This window comes from Euprymna scolopes, chromosome 13 (genome assembly GCF_053919585.1).
Source record: "Euprymna scolopes isolate OS-2025 chromosome 13, ASM5391958v1, whole genome shotgun sequence".
Taxonomy (NCBI): Eukaryota; Metazoa; Mollusca; class Cephalopoda; order Sepiida; family Sepiolidae; genus Euprymna; species Euprymna scolopes.
In genome coordinates, this window is record NC_136494.1 from 119,694,447 (window position 1) to 119,712,973 (window position 18,527).

The 18,527-nt window shown below is 32.7% G+C and overlaps 1 protein-coding gene across 45 annotated transcripts in view; it reads right to left on the reverse strand.

Moving 5' to 3' along the window:
- The window catches only part of LOC145292169 (tropomyosin Tod p 1.0102), a 166,291-nt gene that overhangs the window by 59,069 nt on the left and 88,695 nt on the right, over positions 1-18,527 (reverse strand). For all 45 annotated transcript variants that reach the window (XM_080138414.1, XM_080138408.1, XM_080138419.1 and 42 more), the window contains one exon: positions 6,148-6,281. In XM_080138414.1, coding sequence (XP_079994540.1) covers positions 6,148-6,281 — 134 coding nt within the window. The remainder of the gene's footprint in view (positions 1-6,147; positions 6,282-18,527) is intronic.

The window sequence follows — 18,527 nt, forward strand, 5'->3', positions numbered from 1 at the left end:
CTCAATGGCACGGGCGCACGAGCATAGAACGACCTAAATTCACGTACATCCAGCACAGGATGCCAACTGTGATCCTGAAGAACTGAGGCAGCTGACAGAAGACAACCAGAAGATAGATAGTATAAAAGGCACTCAAGACCAGTTGGAAAAATTGCCTGTAAGATCATTCGCAATTGTTTTCAGAAGTCAGTGCGCCTCAAGCTACAGACGATAAACATATCTTTCCCTTTTTAGAAGGAAGCATTGTCTGGGAATATGATCTCCAATCACTAAACCAAAATGACCACAAAACACTGATAAACTCTCATCCATAGAATTAATCTATTTTTCGGTATATCAACCACTTATGCATTATTCATTTATAAACAATTTATTTAAGAAAGAGTTGTATTTTATCCATAGCTGGAAAGCAAGTAATGACTTTCCAATAGTTCCTTGCGTAAGTATGCACAAGAAATGCCATGGAATTTTAGCTCATCCCATGATATTGAAATCGGGGAAAAGAATACATGCTTCAAGATGCCTGCTACATCGCTTAAATTACTGACGCTTGACATGACGCTTAATCTAAGATAAAAACCGCAAAGAGCAAAGGAGGTAGGGAGGCCAAAATGCAATTAAGTTCTTTAGCTTTTGTGCCAAAAATGGCGAACGTTTGTGAAAAACGTTCAAGAGGCAGGCATGTAGTTCTAAAGTAATAATTAACGAGGCATATAATTTGAATGGCAAAAGAGTCTTGGACTAAATGAGTGGATGAAAGCCATAATGCAAGTAATTAAGGCCGTTGTTTACTAAAATAACATAAAAAATAAGTTTCACTTCGACGAATGCTAACTTGTTATCAAAAATATGATCAACAAAGGCAGATTAGCATGCGTTAAAAAAAATCACACGTCTGCAAGTGTCATCACTTAAAAAAAAAATGATTGATCTGAAATCAGTTTTCGGACACCATGTTGCTGCAATAACGTTTATCCAAGTCGAATTGAGTCACTACTACTGACCCACACTGCATCTCAAATATGGCGGTTCATGCACGGCGATCATGAGCAAAGTCGCATGAAATGTCTAATAAATTGCGATTCCACGTTCAAAAGTTTGTAGATCCGAGAATTTAACCTTCTTGCTGCATCCAATCCAGGTTCTCAGCTGTCCATCGACAAGATTGCACCACACAAACAAAGAAGTAGGGGGGCATTACAGTGTTAATTAGGTTTCTTTCTCATGAACTGTATTCCTCAAGTATTCATTTTTAGAGTGCTCAATATATAGCAGAGTTTAATAAATAATAATAATAATAATAATGATACAGACTGAGGAAATAAAGCACTATCTATTGGCAGAGTACTACAAATAGAGAGGGAGGTTTATTGCCACTCATCCCCCAATAAAAACGACAATAGTCGTTTTTATTCAATGGTGAACGGTTGATGCGATTATCCAAAGCGCAAAACGATTCGCAACATTTTTTGAAAGCATCAGAGAGTGCTGAAAATCTGGAGAGACGTATTATCACTCAGACTCCAAGGAACACCACTTTTTTTTTATTGTCACTGATGCTGGCTCGCTTAGTGAGAATACTTAGTGAGCAAAATAATATTAGGCAAACAACTAGCTGGATGGATCGGATTTTAAATTGTAAGTGTTTCTTATGGTTAGACTTCTATTTCTCATAAGGAGTGTAAAGTAGATTATTGAACTTTTGGACGGAGAGATTATCGTTGTAGGAATGGGCAACCTCGGTCAAACGTTGTCGGTAGGGGCATGAAATACAAGGGAATGATAACTACAAGAGAAAAAATAGCTAAGGCGAATAAAATAAATACGGCATGCAAAAAAACAAAAAAAAAGTGGTGGCGTTTGCGTGCTTTCAATAAGGTGAACAGAAGCGAATACTTTTGAAAAATTGAAAAAGAAAATCATGGTGGCAACGACTTGATCTAATAATGTATACATTGCAGACAATAAATCTATATATAAATATATATACATGAGGCTCAATAAAGACAACATTTATAATAATAATAGTTGCAAATGTTCAAATCAACACAACGAATATCAAGGGCATTGCAATTGCTAAAATGGCCAACCGTCCTGGTGCATTCTGGGAAATAGCTATGCGCATGGAAGAAACAGGACTTTACTTTGGCAAACATGGCGAAGTATCTTTCATTGTAATATTGCATCGAACTAATGTTGTACTGAACAGATTACTAATAAGCACAGAACGACAGGGAACAAAGAGATAATTACATATTACAAGCCTTGATGTGTTAGCAAGCCAATGCGTATAAGTATACAGTCAAATATGTAATAAAGTTTTATTTAAAAATTAGGAAAATTATAATACATTAAACATTTCGTTGCCTTAAATGCAGATGTGTTTTTTTTTTTTGTTTTTTTGTTTCAGAGAAAATATTTTCTAGTTAAAAATTGATCCAATAGTTATGAAAATAAAATGTTGAGCATAAAAATATTTTTTAATGTAGTATCATACTGTAATACTCACAGGCGTTATCTTCTCCTTTCGTAGAAGAAGTCATCCTAGATATCACTTCCTCTATTTTGGAGTACGTCTTCTGTTATTGTTACCAGGCATTAACACCCACTTTTTGTGGGGAAGGAAGAGAGGAAAAAGCTTGCCAGGTTTTATTTCCTCCCTTTGGAGTAGTAGAGTACATTATACATTCTTCCTGGGCATTATCTGAGTATAATGTTTCCCTCTTTTTTTGTTTAAGTAGAGGATAATGTACTATCTATTATGTTGCCATGATGTCATGCTCCCAGGCATTATCCTCTCCTTTGCGGGTCAGCTCTCAGCATAGCAAATATACGCTCTCACCTGTCGCGCATATTATTTTAATTATTATAGTAAAAAAATTATATATATATATATATATATATATATATATATATATATATATTGGATATTTTATCCTTCACCAGACTATCCATTCACGTGAAATCACCTTTTTCCTCACCCTATTCCCTCTGCTTCACTATTTATTACCAAGTAAGATCTATGACTTGCTTGTAGTTTCATCAAATACATTTGCAAGCAAAATCCAATCCCACATTTTGCTAAATCCTATCCTCTGATGAGAAGGAAAGTATTTCTTCGAAACTCCGCGGATTAAGGACTATCCACTTATTTTGTGCACCCTTTTAAAAATTAAATGTTTTTAACTCTTTTTCAAAGTGTTTTTTAACAGGTTTTATTAACTACTTGTTCTTTATATATATATATATATATATATATATATATATATATATATATATATACACACACAATAATCTTTTAAATGCTGTCATTCTAATGAATTATATTTTCGACCGTCACCTACGACCTTCATCAATTTAATGAGAATATGTGTACGGTGGGTACTGATGGCAGGGAAAAAGAGTATAGCTTATAACAGGAAGAAATGCTTATATGGCTAGTACACACACGCACACACAGGTACGCACACATATGTGTTTGTGTGTGCGTGCTTACAATATCATACGATTATGTACTGATTCGCCATTTTCGGTTTTACCATTTCCTATGAAGTAGACAAAATGTAATAACCGTGTGTGTGTGTGTGTGTGTGTGTGTGTGTGTGTGTGTGTGTGTGTGTGTGTGTGTGTGGAGTTAAAATTACAAATTATGATTTACAAAATTCATTGTTTGTACACAAAGAAAAGATAGTTAATTATTTTCTTATTCCATCGAGTTTCAAAAATTTGCCTTTTTTCTTCAGACGAAACCGATTAGCAAAGGAAGCTAACATTATAGAAGAATATTTAAATGAGGTTCATGCGTTCAAATATTGTCAAATGGATAATGCGATCAAAGAATTGATTGCGTTTTACAAAAATCAAAATATAACTCAATTAAGAGAGTAAATCTTAGACAAGCTATAGGCTCAAGATCTTTTTGGATAAAGCTATATATCTAACAAGGGAAAAATTGTCCCTGGGTGTACACTTTAATACAGTTTCATGGTATTACCGATTGTCAGCAGTGTACATGACTGATTGCTAACATTTTTTTTAATGAAAAATGTAAGTAAAACGATAAATGGGGGAGTGAATGTTTTTAAAACGATTTAAACCATGACGCAAATATGGGAATTTTGAAACATCACTTAAAACAAAGACTTTCTGTCACACAAAGGCTTGTAAATAAATTGACATTTCAAAGAAAAGAAAAACAAATGAAAACAATACAATGACAAAGCTTAGAACACATTTCTAACAAGATTCTTCAGAAAAATAATGACAATAATATTCTAAGATGTATTTGTAGCAAAAAGAAACAAGCAACAACAACAAAAATATCGTCAATCTATAAAAGCAAATTGATGTCGACACAAAGGCAGAAAATATTCAACTAATTAAAATGAATCTATTGTCCAATTTTGTGTTTAAAAAAAATACTTTAAAAAAATACTCCCGACAAACCCGACAAGCAGCTAAATCCCACCCCTACACTGTAGAGATTCTAGGTGTAAGAAAGCCTTCTACTCCAATAGTCCCCCCAGAACTGCTAGACTTTGGAACTCTCTTCCGAGATTCTTTTTTCCCAAAGGAAAAATGTTTAAAACGAATTTACAAATTTAATGAAAGACTGATAGGTAAATATTCCGAGGACGTATACTAGATCGTAAACACCAGATGCGAAACGATTCTGAGGTTCTTCAGTGTCGTTTTCTGGGTGACTCACCACTAAGTAAAGTTAATAGACAAGATCTTTTATCATTTCATATATCCAAACTTTTATCATGATATTGATTTTCAATATTTTCTTCACCAGTGCTCAATACATGTGGAGCTAGGTAGTAAATTGTGAAAATGTACGTCAATTAAGCTACATAGAATTTTCCGCGTTTCATGCCGATGATGGTTCGTCAGGCTAATTATGTGTTGCATATATATATATATATTCGTAACTTTTTAACGGTTTAAAACAAAAGTTCTCCAAAAGCTAAAAATCAACTAAAGTTTGAGAAAAGGTTTAAGAAAATCTACAAATTTATGAAAGAAACTAAATAATAACATTAAAAATTAAGAACCTAAATGTTGATGCTTTTTTTTATTTGTCCTCAGAGATGAATCAATAGGAGAAACACAAGATATCGAAGGTTGACAACGTGGAGCTCCTACTTCTGAATTATTAAAGAACTCCTTAATCCTTTGACTTCTGAACATTTCTTTTTTGTTAAATTTTTTTTTTAACATCTATGTTTTAATAAACTCTGTAAGCTTAACCTTTCATTGTAAGGGAAGATAGTTTTATATCTTATCCAAAGGTTATTACTGACATATTGATGAGATTTATACTCACCAATTGCTCCTATTTTACTGTCCGTATGCCAGACCCAATTAAAACGGCCTAATATATAATTTGAAAAACTATCGTTATCATATATACACTGTCAAGCTTACGTAAACTCTTTCAGAAGAACCATCGTTCACAACTCGGTGGTAAAATCCTCCAGAAGAAACCACCGTTCACAATTCTGTGGTAAAATCCTCCAGAAGAAACCACCGTTCACAACTCGGTAGTAAAATCCTCCAGAAGAAACCACCGTTCACAACTCGGTAGTAAAATCCTCCAGAAGAAACCACCGTTCACAACTCGGTAGTAAAATCCTCCAGAAGAAACCACCGTTCACAACTCGGTAGTAAAATCCTCCAGAAGAAACCACCGTTCACAACTCGGTGGTAAAATCCTCCAGAAGAAACCACCGTTCACAACTCGGTGGTAAAATCCTCCAGAAGAAACCACCGTTCACAACTCGGTGGTAAAATCCTCCAGAAGAAACCACCGTTCACAACTCGGTAGTAAAATCCTCCAGAAGAAACCACCGTTCACAACTCGGTGGTAAAAATCACCCAGAAAATAACACCGCTCACATCTCGATGATTAAATCATTTAAAAAAGTACAATGACTAAATGTAAATGCCGTCTAATAATTCTTTCCGATATTTTTAACCATAAAAAGTCAGACTTAATGATTATTTCAAAGAAAAAGAAAATAACTTAGAAAAAATAACTTGTGTTGAAAAAGATTTTAGTTACATCTAAACTATAGAACTGTCCTTTGTCGTCTAAATATAAACTAGATTGTTAAATGCTGACGAACAATAGGGACACGTTACCTCTCGCTCTCATCTGCAGCCTTCGAGGCGTCTTCAAGTTTGGACTGGGCGGTAGTCAATCTTTCCTCAGATCGTTCAAGATCTTCTTCCAAAAGCTGAATTCGTCGATTCAAACCTTGGATTTCAGACTCGCACTGAAAGAAACGAAAAAATAAATATATTCATTAGAAACCAATAAATATTTTAGTTTTTAAAGAAAATTTAAAAAAAAAATTAAAACCTAACAAAATAATGAAAAGAATTAAACAGAATATTGTGTTTTTAAAAATACTGGACTGTTGTTTACCCAGTACCACAAAATTGATGTATATAAGTTTGAAAAATTAGTACGTAGGCGTCAGATTTTTATTTGCTTCCTGTTTCACCAATGCGCATGTATGAATCGTTCATGTGACAGATTGTGTAAAAAATACGTAGGTTTGAAAACACTTTTTAAAGATCGTGTCAAGTTGGTCAAATGGTTATCGTACTTGACTCACTGCCTTTAGGTTTCATTTTCAATCTCAGCTCGAATATTCTTTTTTACTTACAAGAAGTGAACTGTTTAGAAAATATAATATATAATTATTTACTATAATAATTATTAAATACCTACAGGCACTAGTGTTTCATCCTTTCGGGAATACATAATACACGCATGCACGTGTCTCAGTTTATGAATTAACATATGATATTTATGCATATTTTACGATCAGGCAACGTCGGGCAGCCTGCTGGCATATATATAAACTAGACTTTCGTTCAGTCTCGAAAGACAATGGATATCCTCTGTGTCTTATGTATGTCATTGTGAGGCAAGGGTTATAAAATCCCTAACCGCATCTCTCCTGACTCGAAAATGGCAGTGACAAGAAGAAGGCGAGGACTAGAAACAATGAGGAGATAAGCAGAGAGCACATACAGCACCTGGAATTCCCAAATGGTCATTTTAGTACTGGCAAGGCTAAACGTTGCTTAATTTCAGTGATCTAACGAGAACCAGTGTGTCACGTGGTTATGAGATATATATTATTCATTAAAATACCCTTGCTAAGGTGAGTAAAATTAATTCTTCTGAACGAAGCAGTTTTGCACCAATTTTATGTTCACGTAGAAGTCTTACATATAAATATGCTAATAAACCTTATATCTAGAATATTCATTGCAATTGTGATCAAAATGCAATACATTATTTTGATTCTGAAAAGCATCTCAAATTTAAGGCTCAAGATTAAAGAATATTGAGAAAAAATTGAGCCACATACAAACTTGTTTAATTTGTGTCCAATCACTATGGATGAAATGCAATGCAAATCTGAAATATTTTAATTTTCAAATGGGAGAAAGATTGTACCAATAACATGCCTCCTAACAAGCCTTTAATAATCCAAATAAACAGAAATTTGAAAAAAAAAAGATTTGTTTAATAACTATATAAATCGAAAGGATCTGAATTTTCATAAAGGGATCTCAACAATATCTGCAGTTTAAAAATCACATTCTGCACATACTATCCATTATTTTTTTTCAATCCTCTCATAATATCGTTCATCACCTCATTAACCCTTTATCCTCGGGTGATTTTTGGCAACAAAAAATAAAATAGCGTAATCTTTACATTTCTGCTTGTATTACAAGCACGTCATACAAGCAGGTCTATAAATCTTTTAAACGTTTTTAAAGAACATTGGGCAGTAAGTACAGTGATTGATTTGGACACACGAAAAGGAGAACGCTAAATGTGTTCAGGCCACATGTGGCGTAATGGAACTCAATACAAAGTATCAAAATATTTTAAAAGCACCCAGCTTTTACCACAAAGCAAATTTGTATCATATTTCTCTTAAAACTTCTATTCTCTATCCTTCTCTCTTTCTCCCCCTCCTGTTTAAATCTCCCTCTTCACAACCCCTTCTTTCTTCCCTGCCTACCCATTTCCTATATCTACATATAGGCAGCCCGTTTTTATAGATTCTTTGAAGAATTAGTGGATATAAGAAAGGTAAGTCCTTGATTAAATATTCTCGACCTCCCCTAACGAAATCCATGTCAAATAAGTGCCAAAGAATGAATCTTTCCTTTCTTTTTTTTCTAAATTATAGATATTATTAATCCAGAGAAACACTAACTAAAAAAACGCCAACTTTGTGGGTATTCGTTTTGTGGTTTTCAGGTTGTAGCCGGACATGCAAACATTCACACAGACAACCATCCTTTTTATTACCTCTATAAGGCCGCCATTCGCCCATGTATGGAGTATTGTTGTCACATTTGGACTGATTCATCTGCTACTAGTCTTACTGCTGGATAGGGTTCAAAAGAGTCACCAATCTGATAGGTCCTGAACTGACATCTAAGCTTCAGCCTCTGTCGCATTATTAATGTTAAATACGTTGTATATTACTACCCTTTCCCTAAAAAAAAGGAGAAGATAATTTCTGGGAAGATTGTATCATGCTGAACGAAAAGATGCAACATTAACCCTTCAAAGTAGAAAGAAATGCCTTTGATGACGATTTCATAACGACAGAACATTTACAACCCCCCCTCCAAATTGGAAAATAACATATTAGTCTTAAGTAGTACAGTTAATAGATTGTTTTAGCTTTTAACAGATATTAAATCTATTCGTAATAAATTATAGTTAGTTCATGAAACATTTTGGCCGCAGTGTCTGTATGAACCCTTCAAATCATCGATTAAGGAATGGGAAATTATACTAAAGTCGTGTCAAAAGAGCCCAAACAATTTCTTACAAGTATTTTGCAGGTTCTTCATGTAATAATCCATGCGCGTAAACTATGTCCATCTTTAAAAGGAAGAAATGAACAGTAACAGTGTTATAGGTCGAAAATATTTTTTTCATAGAAATCGCTCGAGACAAGACATGAAGCCACTTGATATAGAGAGCTAACAAGAATGAAATATGATTATTACAAAGCCAGCAGATGCCTATTGGTCTTAATCTTGGAAAGAGCAAGGCTGTAGGTAGGAGGAAAACAGTGAGCAGGAAGAGAGTTCCACCACCTTGCAGTTCTTTCGAAATAATCTACTGGAATAGGAAGCTGTATTATAATGAGGTATCAAAACAACGAATTGATGGAGACCACTAGACAACAGGTTAAACGAGCTCGAGCAAAGGAAGCAGATATAGAATAGACAAGATAGAATTCAAGAACACATGTCATAATAGTACTTTTAATAAAAAAAAAGACTGAGACTAGCAACATCGCATCTGATAAAAAAGCATTTCTTGTTTCTTTTGAAAGATTATAGAAAACTTTGCTTTTCCAAATTTTAATCGAAGTAAATTTCGTAAACGACATAAGTATTAATAGATTGTAGAAAGAACATCGCTGTGCAATTACAGCACGTTCCTCTGTAATTAGCCAATGGAAAAGGAAATCTAAGTTGGAATCTAACTAGTGATTAGTTTAATTCTTTGGAAATCTAGCCAAATATTGTTCTCAACATGAAACTGACTATATAAATTAACACTATTAGTTGCTCAAGTGAGCTTCTATCTATGGTCCCCCATGCAGAACATTTGCAGCAGATACTCGCGTAGCAAATGCAAATTCCACGAGCAAAAGTTCGTTAAAAGAATTGCCCGTCCGTGGAACACAACCCCACAGGGATGCTTTCCAGCTGTCTATAATATGGAAGTTTTCAAGTCTAATGTTAACACGTTTCTGTTGGGCCGTTCTTTTTAAATAAACGTTCCACCATCACCAATAATCATGGTGTTGTCTCACCGGCCTACCGATATTGTAGCCTTATCCTTGAGTGGCTTTCAGGTGATGATGAGGAGACCCTCCCGCCTCCCTAGTAAAAACAAAGTTAAGCACGATAAAAGAGACGAAGCATTACTAACTTGACTATACCCGTACTTAATTTGATTCGGTATTGTGGGTGCGTAAATTATACCCTGGGGTGTTATTTAGATTCACACCCATAAGTCAAGAATGTTCCCACTTCCACACACACACATATATATATATATATATGTTATTCAAAAATACAATGCACAGTTTGTTTGTTTTTTAATTTCACATCAGGTCGAATGCTTATTAAACAAAAGAATGTTCATTTTACGCGTTTTGAATTTTTTTTTCATTTTAGTAGACATGGTATTTGAAATGTGATATTGAGATTAGCAAACATACTAAGTGACGAAACTCGTAAAAGATTTAAATTGGAGAACAATCGATTGCACTTCTTACTGGAGTGGACCATTTTAATTTTTTGATTTTAAAAAATCTAAAATAGCAGATTTCAAAATCTAGATCAATTGACGAATTGATTTTTGATAGTATAGCAATACAGTTTTTGATAGTATAGCAATACACTTTTTGATAGTATAGCAATACACTTTTTGATAGTATAGCAATACACTTTTTGATAGTATAGCAATACACTTTTTGATAGTATAGCAATACACTTTTTGATAGTATAGCAATACACTTTTTGATAGTATAGCAATACACTTTTTGATAGTATAGCAATACACTTTTTGATAGTATAGCAATACACTTTTTGATAGTATAGCAATACACTTTTTGATAGTATAGCAATACACTTTTTGATAGTATAGCAATACACTTTTTGATAGTATAGCAATACACTTTTTGATAGTATAGCAATACACTTTTTGATAGTATAGCAATACACTTTTTGATAGTATAGCAATACACTTTTTGATAGTATAGCAATACACTTTTTGATAGTATAGCAATACACTTTTGATAGTATAGCAATACACTTTTGATAGTATAGCAATACACTTTTTGATAGTATAGCAATACACTTTTTGATAGTATAGCAATACACTTTTTGATAGTATAGCAATACACTTTTTGATAGTATAGCAATACACTTTTTGATAGTATAGCAATACACTTTTTGATAGTATAGCAATACACTTTTTGATAGTATAGCAATACACTTTTTGATAGTATAGCAATACACTTTTTGATAGTATAGCAATACACTTTTTGATTAAGAAGATTGTTTTGATTTGAAGAAATAACGGTAAAATATGAATTTGGCATTTGAGGAAACTACTAAATGAAATATTTCGCACACTTTATTCTATATCAAAAGTATTCATGTTCTATATGTATTCTTTGAAAAGGTTAGATTAAGAATATAGTGAAAGAAAATGCTCAAAAAAAGCATAGAAAACAAATAATAATGATAACTAGCGGGACCTGCGGAAATTCCACGGCGGACTCTTTCGTGTGTAATATATTGATGTTGGCGTTCTGTGAATGTTCAGCTTCAATGGAGACGCCCTAATAGTTTGTAAAACTGCAAAAGTATTTACCAAAGCTAGCAGAGACGTAAAATACATTTAAATATCATTTTTTAATTTATGCAGATTTCATATGTATTATTAGAGTCAATTTTCTATCGATTCTTGTATAATAAAGTTGTAATTTAATATATAGTACTACTTGGAGGCGTCAGCTTGAATCGAAACCGAAACCAAAACTTCTGAAGAATTCTTGATATAATTATTTCCAATAAAATAGATGATTTGAGTGCCATCAGTTAGAATCAAAACCAAAATTATGAAGAATTCTCGGTAAAATTATTTATTACAAGAAATGGAGGGGTATAACAAACGATAATCACTTTGAGGAAAACAGATGTAAGCGTGACGCACAAAATATCACACACGCTATCGTATTAATATATAGATAATAATGACACCAGCACCAACTGATACCGCATAAAATAGTAGGTGTGTCTAAGAGGATAAGTCAAAACCTCGACTGAAGGAGCAGGGAGAATGCTGGAACCTAAAGAGGCTCATGATTACTCATTTCAGAAAACGCAAGAACTCAATAGTAAAGACTGTTGCAATAACGTAAAAAGAATTGCAATAGTTATCGAAAGAGATGGAGAGTGCTAGAAATTTGGAGAGACCTGTCACTCAGATTTCAGTGGACATTATTTGTTATTAACAGTGATAATGCCTCATTGGAAAACTCCTAGCGAGTTAATAATGATGACACTCGGTCATTGTATCGATTCATGATGAAGCTGTCAGCTTAATAAGCGCGTAATTGTTTACGCAACAAACAGTAAAGATGCGAAATGAAAATTAACGTCCATCTTGAAAAGGATAGAAGCGAGGTTGGCTATATTTAGCAGAAGAGTCATCAACGCTTGAAGAGCAGAAAATTAAATATATCTTTTGTATCAACATATCGAACAGCTGACCATTAAAATCCCGAAGGATCTATTGATGTCAAATACTCTACCACCACTACCAATAAAGAAACGTTGAGGTGGATTTGGGGGGGGGGTCTTAGAATAATCACAGGAGCTTAACATGTTTATTTATAAAATAACGCACTCACTGCTGTCAATTTCATTGCTATTTTTAGAAAACGTTTTATATAAAAATTAATCATGACTGAACGTTATCCCATGTTTATTTGCAAGTGAAATGATTTGTGTTTGTTATAAAATAAAGAAACTACTGGGTAGAGTTCCATTAAAACTGGTTGCGGAATTGGTATCGATAGATCCTGTAGATTATGGAAAGTTAGAGAAAGATATAAAGTTGAAAAAGATTTCTAATAAAAGTGGGTTTTCAATTATGATTCGTAAAATACAATATATATATATATATTTATATTATAGTAAAAATAATTATATATATATATATATATATATATATATATATATATCATTATGAAAGTTTTATCGTAATTCGAAGGTTGAATACATTTTTGAGACACCGTTTGTGTGTGTGTGTGTGTGTGTGAAAGGAGTTGTGCTTGAAGGCTATATCAATGCGGTTCCTAGAAAACCCCGTAGACACGCGTTAGTAAATAACATATGACAATATTAGAAGGAATTTTCAATTATATTACGTTTATCTACCAACATAATGTTTTGTTCAAGATAGTAGGTGTTGATGTCCCTAATTTTCAAGAGTAGTATCTCTTCTTCAGAGGCAACATCCTTTTCATATATATATATATATATATATATATATATATATATATATATATATATCTCGTTCCAAACAAGACATGAAGCCACTTGATGTAAGGAACTTACAAGAAATAAAGTTGATTGTCGCAAAGACAAGATATGTTTTTAAAATATATAATGACAATTAATGGGTATCAGAACATACGTCACTCAGTATGCACAGGTTGTGTGCTTCGCCACATTGAATAGGTGAAAAGGAGTTTATTTGATATTAATCAGACCAACAGAATAAAACGGAACAATCTTGAAAATTGCTAACAAACTATTCTCGTATTGTTATTACTATCATACACATTTTCGAAAAACTTGTATTTCTTTTTGTATTAGGTGTACTAACCGATGTGGATAAGGTTCGAGTTCTATAGGGTCATTGTATCTTTTTCACATGAGAAATATGAGCTATTTGGCCTATTCCTTTCAGCTATGGGTTAAATCGTAAGTTAGGCGAAATTGAATCCTTGATAACGCAGCTAATTTAGGATAAGATACCAAAAAAAAAAAAAAAAAAAAAAAAAGACACCAGTTCTGACTATCACCGACTCTTTGAACATCCTGAGCAAAAGTTTAAAGTTTCATTTTAGAAATTATCACAGAAAAAAAATGCCTAAAGAGTTTATCTTTTATTTAAATGTTTACAATTACTTTACTTTCCGACAGAGTGCTGTGTGACATAATAATATAATTAGAAACATGCCGTCCTGTAGTATAATCTTGGTATTTGCTCTAAAAATATTATCACTGAATTATTTAAGTAATCGTCAAAAACGGGTATCTTGGAATGCAGCGCTCTATGGACAAATGTATCTTTAGTTGACCTTTGACAACTAAATATTTACGTTTACTAGCCAAATAGAAAAGTTACTTGCCAAACCTATATGATTTTTAGAATATGACATCTTCGTTCTATGACGAGTATGTACATCATAAAGATTTTTCTGTGTTTTTTTTTTATAAGTGTAATTCTAAATGTATACCGATTGTTATATTGATACTTGAAAGTATAAACATTCGACTTTCTTCAGATATTTTTAAACAGCATTTGTTAAAAAAGTATAGTTTTGTTAAACCTTTTATTGTTTAAATTATTTGACTTTGCTCGTTTTATTTAAAAAAAAAAAAAAAAAAAAAAGTTGAAAAGATATTTTTCACTCAGTAGTGAGCTTTGAAAGAGTGTTGGTGAAAGAAACACAATCACCAAAAGACAAGTGTTGCATTATTTCTAGTCGCCACTTTGAAAAATCACTCGAAACTGCGACTGTTTCACTCGCAATGTAGAGCCCTGGAATACATATATATCGAAATACCACACGTTAAACGGAGAGATCTAATCGGTATAAAAACGATGTGATACTGAAATAGTTATCGGTACTCGAATTAGGGCGAGTTATTTCCCTTTTATTTAGAACTATTAAATGTATTTACAAAGAGTTTAAACAGTGTTTATCATTTCATATGGATTTGGAATTAAAGAGAATAGAAAGTGAGTATTGGGTTTACATTCGGCAGCCTCGTAACTCTCTCTTCTTTTATTTTGTCCATTAGTCCTCGTGGGCCATGAGACAAAGGGAGAATAAGTTTCTGCTCTCTAGATTGTAATCTGTAAAAACTTAGTTGTTTTTATTAAATATTTTTTTCTTTTTTAGCTTTTTACATCAAGTGCCATCATGCCTTGTCTGAAGCGATTTGCATAAAGAATGAAACATCACTTCCGGACAGTATAGGACGTAAAAGAGTTAAAATTATTATGCCATAAAAACATGATCAGTAAAAGCCAGAATGAGTTGGAAAGAAAGTGTCAGAAAGCCATTAATTCTTAAGAGGACACGAAAGAAAGTTTTATTCTATGTTTGTTAAGTTTGAGATTTAAATGTTATGAACTTATTAGTCATAACATAATATTAGTTTCGGACAAAAAGAATACATGAACGAAGTTTGGAACATAACGCATATTACAGGCAGTATGAAAAAAATTACACTATTAAAAGAATACTCTTTGCATTGAGAAAAGGTATAATCATAATGATAAAAAGTAAATGTGAAAGAAACAACGTTGTTTTTTTCTATGTTAGTGAAGGCACCAATACGAGACATCATGTCTGTTTAGTGTTCAGTAATAATATTCTAATATTCCACGAATAGGAATGGAGTCAACTAATCACAACGACGTAAAAATAAGTTCGGTATCTCGAGGGAGCGGCTTGTATTTAATGAGGGCAGTTGTATTTGGCGAAAAATAATAACGGAATAAGAAACACCTACAAGGTATGTAGCACAGAATCTTTCCATGGACAGTGTCCATATCATAGATGAATTACCGGCTACAAACAAATATGAGAAAAAGTTTGTTTTTCTTTAAAGAGACATTGTGTATCACACATATATATATATATATATATATATATATATATATATATATATATATATCAGTGGCCTAACAAGACCACAGGGGAGACAACCTAACAAAAAAAAAACGGAGCAAAATTCATCCCAACGCAGCAAAACTAAAACTGGCTTGTTAGGACATATATATATATATATATATATATATATATATATATATATATATATATATATATATATATGTATGCTAATTTGGGTATATTTTATTGATTTAAAAATATAGGTTCTTTTTAACTAATTGTCATAAAATTTCAACAATAGAATATAATCTTCTAAAAGCCTGCAAATTTTTATGTAGTTTCTGTCCATAGAACCAAAGATATGAGCATTTCAATATTCAATTTGGCGACGAGTTCAGATGTGTGTGTGTGTGTGTGTGTGTGTGTCAATTATGTAAAAGGGTGTTAATAATTGTTAACTTGCTCCAAGTAAAAGCGGTTCGACTTGCGTACAAATCTTACTTAAAAGCAAATGTCTAGAAAGTAATGGCGGAATTCGTTCGTAACGCAACGACTAAACGCAGACAGATAATTATAGATATAGCGGTCCTTTAACTAAAGTAATGTTTCCCACGGTCAACTAACGCCAGAAATAAAACGATTCATTGCTGGAAGTTTCTAAAAAGCTGAAAGTGCCATTTCGGATATGTTAATGAGGAGCTTTCAACAGTGTTTCCTTTAAGTAAAAAAAAAAAGGTCACAGTTCTCGACTCGAGAAGCAAATTAAGAAAATGTCTTTTGATGATGTACGATAAGTACAAAGTGTTGCTCACATAAATGTTAGTACTTGTTGTTTTGCTTGTAGTTATTGATTAATACTTCAGACATTCTAGAATTTGATATATATATATATATATATATATATATTATATATATATGCGTCGAGTCGTAGAAATTTCCAGGTTGGTATCTGGGGGCGCATTAATTCACTGGGACAGATGTATCCCCAGTTTTCGTTAAGACATGCATCTAGAAGGGCATATTGTTATCATATATAAGGGCATATAGTTTTCGTTAAGGCATGCACCTAGAAGGGCATGGTGTAAAAACCTGCGGTCTACTGCAAACTGTCTTGTGACAGTCATTTGCACCGACAAAGATTAGCAGTAATGCTAAAAAGTGTGGTTGGTTCTACACAAACCCTTCACCACTATAAACAAATCATCTGTGTGAATTTCGGAATAACTAAGTTGTTATGGAGGAACCTCATACATTGAAATCGACGGGAGAGTCCATACCCACAAATATATATATATATATATTGTAAAGGATAGAATAAATCCGATAGTATGAGATATGATGAAAAAGGAGAGATTTAAAACTCAAGAGTCCAACGTTTCGCTTAACTTTTACAAGGGCTTTATCAAGAAATGAAGTTGAAAAATATCAGAAACCGACAAAACTTTGTAATGAACGAGTTTTATACGAGTATCTTCCGTTTTCCATCATATCTCATACCGTAATTCATATTACGTGATTGCGAGATATATATATATATATATATATATATATATATATATATATATATATATGGCATCATGTTTCGGACTAGTGAGCTCAATGCTACTTTGTAGATAATTTGGAAACACTTGGATAATAGATTTAAAAGGTTTTTACTCCACATAAACAATACAATTCATAATCATGGACGTTTCTTTCGTTTTATTATCTTGAGCTATGTAGATGATGAGGCGTTTATGAAAGTGTCCAATGGTGACTCGGTATTTATGAATCCATCCGGAGGCGGAAATGCCAGATAATTGGATAATAACTTCAGTAAAATTCCAGTGCGTATAGCATTAAGTGTTGGCCCACATAAGAAACGAATCGTGGACGCAAGAAAACAGCACTTAAAATAGTTTCCAGCAATTACGGCTCTCAAATCCAACAATATGAAAATTGAAAATTTTATAACAAAACAGAATTTATTTAAATAAACAAGTTGATGAATAAGATGGGCGTTCAATACTAGCAGAGATACCCGTTGTAGAGTGGATTCATAACACGAACAGCCATTAGATTGTTTCATAAAGGGGAAAGAGTAAAGTCGTAAACATTTTGATTGTATGGTTTTAAATATTATCGAAATATATTTAATTAGGTGTTATATATCCATTCGTTGATGCTATTGATATATAGCGGTGTATTATATATATATATATATATACATACACACACATCAATAAATGGTAATTAGTAAAAACCTGAAAAGAGTGCTGAATACTATTGCAGAGCAAAGATATATTTTTATTTCCGTTTCATCTGCCTAGTTACACATGCTTCGATTACCGACAATTGTATTAACGGTCCAACAATTTCGTCAGACTTTACAGAAATAATTATTATTATAATGAGGAAAAAAGATATTAGAAAAAGCTACACTTCAAGGCTCAACGATAATTCCATCAGACTTTACAGAAATATTTCTGTGAAGTCTGATGAAATTGTCGGATCGTTAATACGATTCGGTAATCGAAACATGTGTAACTAAGAAGATAAAACGGTGATAAAAAAATATATATCTCCTAAGATGAGTTTGAGCAGATACTAAATTTTTCCTACTAAATTGCATTTATAGAAATATAATATAAATTAATTATATATAATTACAAAGATATAAACATTATCTTTAAAATCGGAACCCATCAAGATAAAAGTTAAATACACTAGAGAGAGCGATTAAAGAAATAGAAAAAATATGATAAAAATAAGTAAACTGCTTAACATTGTGAAATGGAAAAGTTTCAAGACTAAATATTAGAAGAGGGTTTTAAATTATTAAAATTTGTTTAAATGTTAAGTGTCTGTGTGTGTGTGTGTGTGTGTGTGTGTGTGTGTGTGTGTCCTACCACTTATTGCTTCGTGTAAGGACGTGTTCGCAGGCGTAGGCTACTGTTGGATGCCGTTCGTAGCCAATTTTTCTTTTACTTACGTACATACAAAGATGAAAGCTAGTCATGTTCTCTACAAGTATTTTAGTGGTGATTCTAC